General features: G+C 36.2%; 1 protein-coding gene across 1 annotated transcript in view; it reads right to left on the reverse strand.

The window, feature by feature from the left end:
- Window positions 1-34: 34 nt before the first annotated feature.
- LOC106127870 (fatty acyl-CoA reductase 1-like) overlaps window positions 35-1,041 on the reverse strand; it is a gene marked incomplete at both ends in the record, with an annotated part of 2,143 nt that continues 1,136 nt past the window's right edge. Inside the window, 2 exons of the mRNA XM_013326159.1 lie at window positions 35-215; window positions 665-857. Coding sequence (XP_013181613.1) covers window positions 35-215; window positions 665-857 — 374 coding nt within the window. The remainder of the gene's footprint in view (window positions 216-664; window positions 858-1,041) is intronic.

Genomic DNA, 1,041 nt, shown 5'->3' on the forward strand with positions numbered 1-1,041 from the left:
CACAAATATAATACGTATAAATAAATTAACTTACATTGGACGCCTGTTTGTGAGTCTGCAAGCAGTATCCACGATAAATGCAGGTACGTAATGTAAGAGCCAGAATAGAATTGTGAACAAGAATTTATGCGTAGTTTGTATAGTAAAGCAATACCAAATCGCACGTGATGTAATTAATTTCCTTCCAAAAGTCTCAAGAACATTGCCAAGTTCCGCTGAAAAGGTAACTGTATTAAGTAACAAAGAAATATAAACAATCGTTACAGTAAGATTGTATTAGAAATTTTACAAAACAGTCATTTTTTGACCAAGACGCCTAAAGCATTGCTAAAAAGAATAGTTCAGATGTGGTATTGCGAGTCCAAAAAACTCTAAGCAACCGAGTAATTAATCATTTTAAATCATCAGTAGTTGCTGACCGATGCCATTGGGGAAAACATCATTTCATTCACTACCATAACGTGTGCATTTTTCAACTGTTTCCATTGTCCAAAAACTTGTACAAACACATATTGATATTCCAAAAAAAAAACAGAGATTACGAGAAGAAATTACCACGCGCAAGAAGTCAAACTCGTATATGAGACTATCCATGTGTAAACAAGGCCTATATGCTCCTAACAGTTTTTTATAGCTATCTGAAGTTAGTAAAATTCATACATACACCATAACAACGGGTTGCGATTATTCGTTATGTTGTAAATTTTGATATTGTCTTTATTGGTTTGTGCCTTGGCGGTCTCACAGGCGGCGACGAGCGTCGTGTTGGTGACCAGGTCAGCCGGCACCAAGCTCAGCACGATATTTTGACGCGTTCTCAACACGTGAATAATACCAGTCATCAAACCCAAAATAAGCTGGAAAACAGCACTTTATTATACATTTGTTGAGTATTCAGATTCAGGGATGCAATGGTTCGGTCCCAATCGTGTTTTTCTATTTTTTAATTTCTATATAAAACATATCGTCATCCCTGCCATTATTTTCGACAAAACAGAGTTAACAGTATATTTTAAACGGGGTTTTTGGCCTCAGAAGCCC

Source organism: Papilio xuthus, unplaced genomic scaffold, assembly GCF_000836235.2.
Source record: "Papilio xuthus unplaced genomic scaffold, Pxut_1.1 DF828941.1, whole genome shotgun sequence".
Classification (NCBI taxonomy): Eukaryota; Metazoa; Arthropoda; class Insecta; order Lepidoptera; family Papilionidae; genus Papilio; species Papilio xuthus.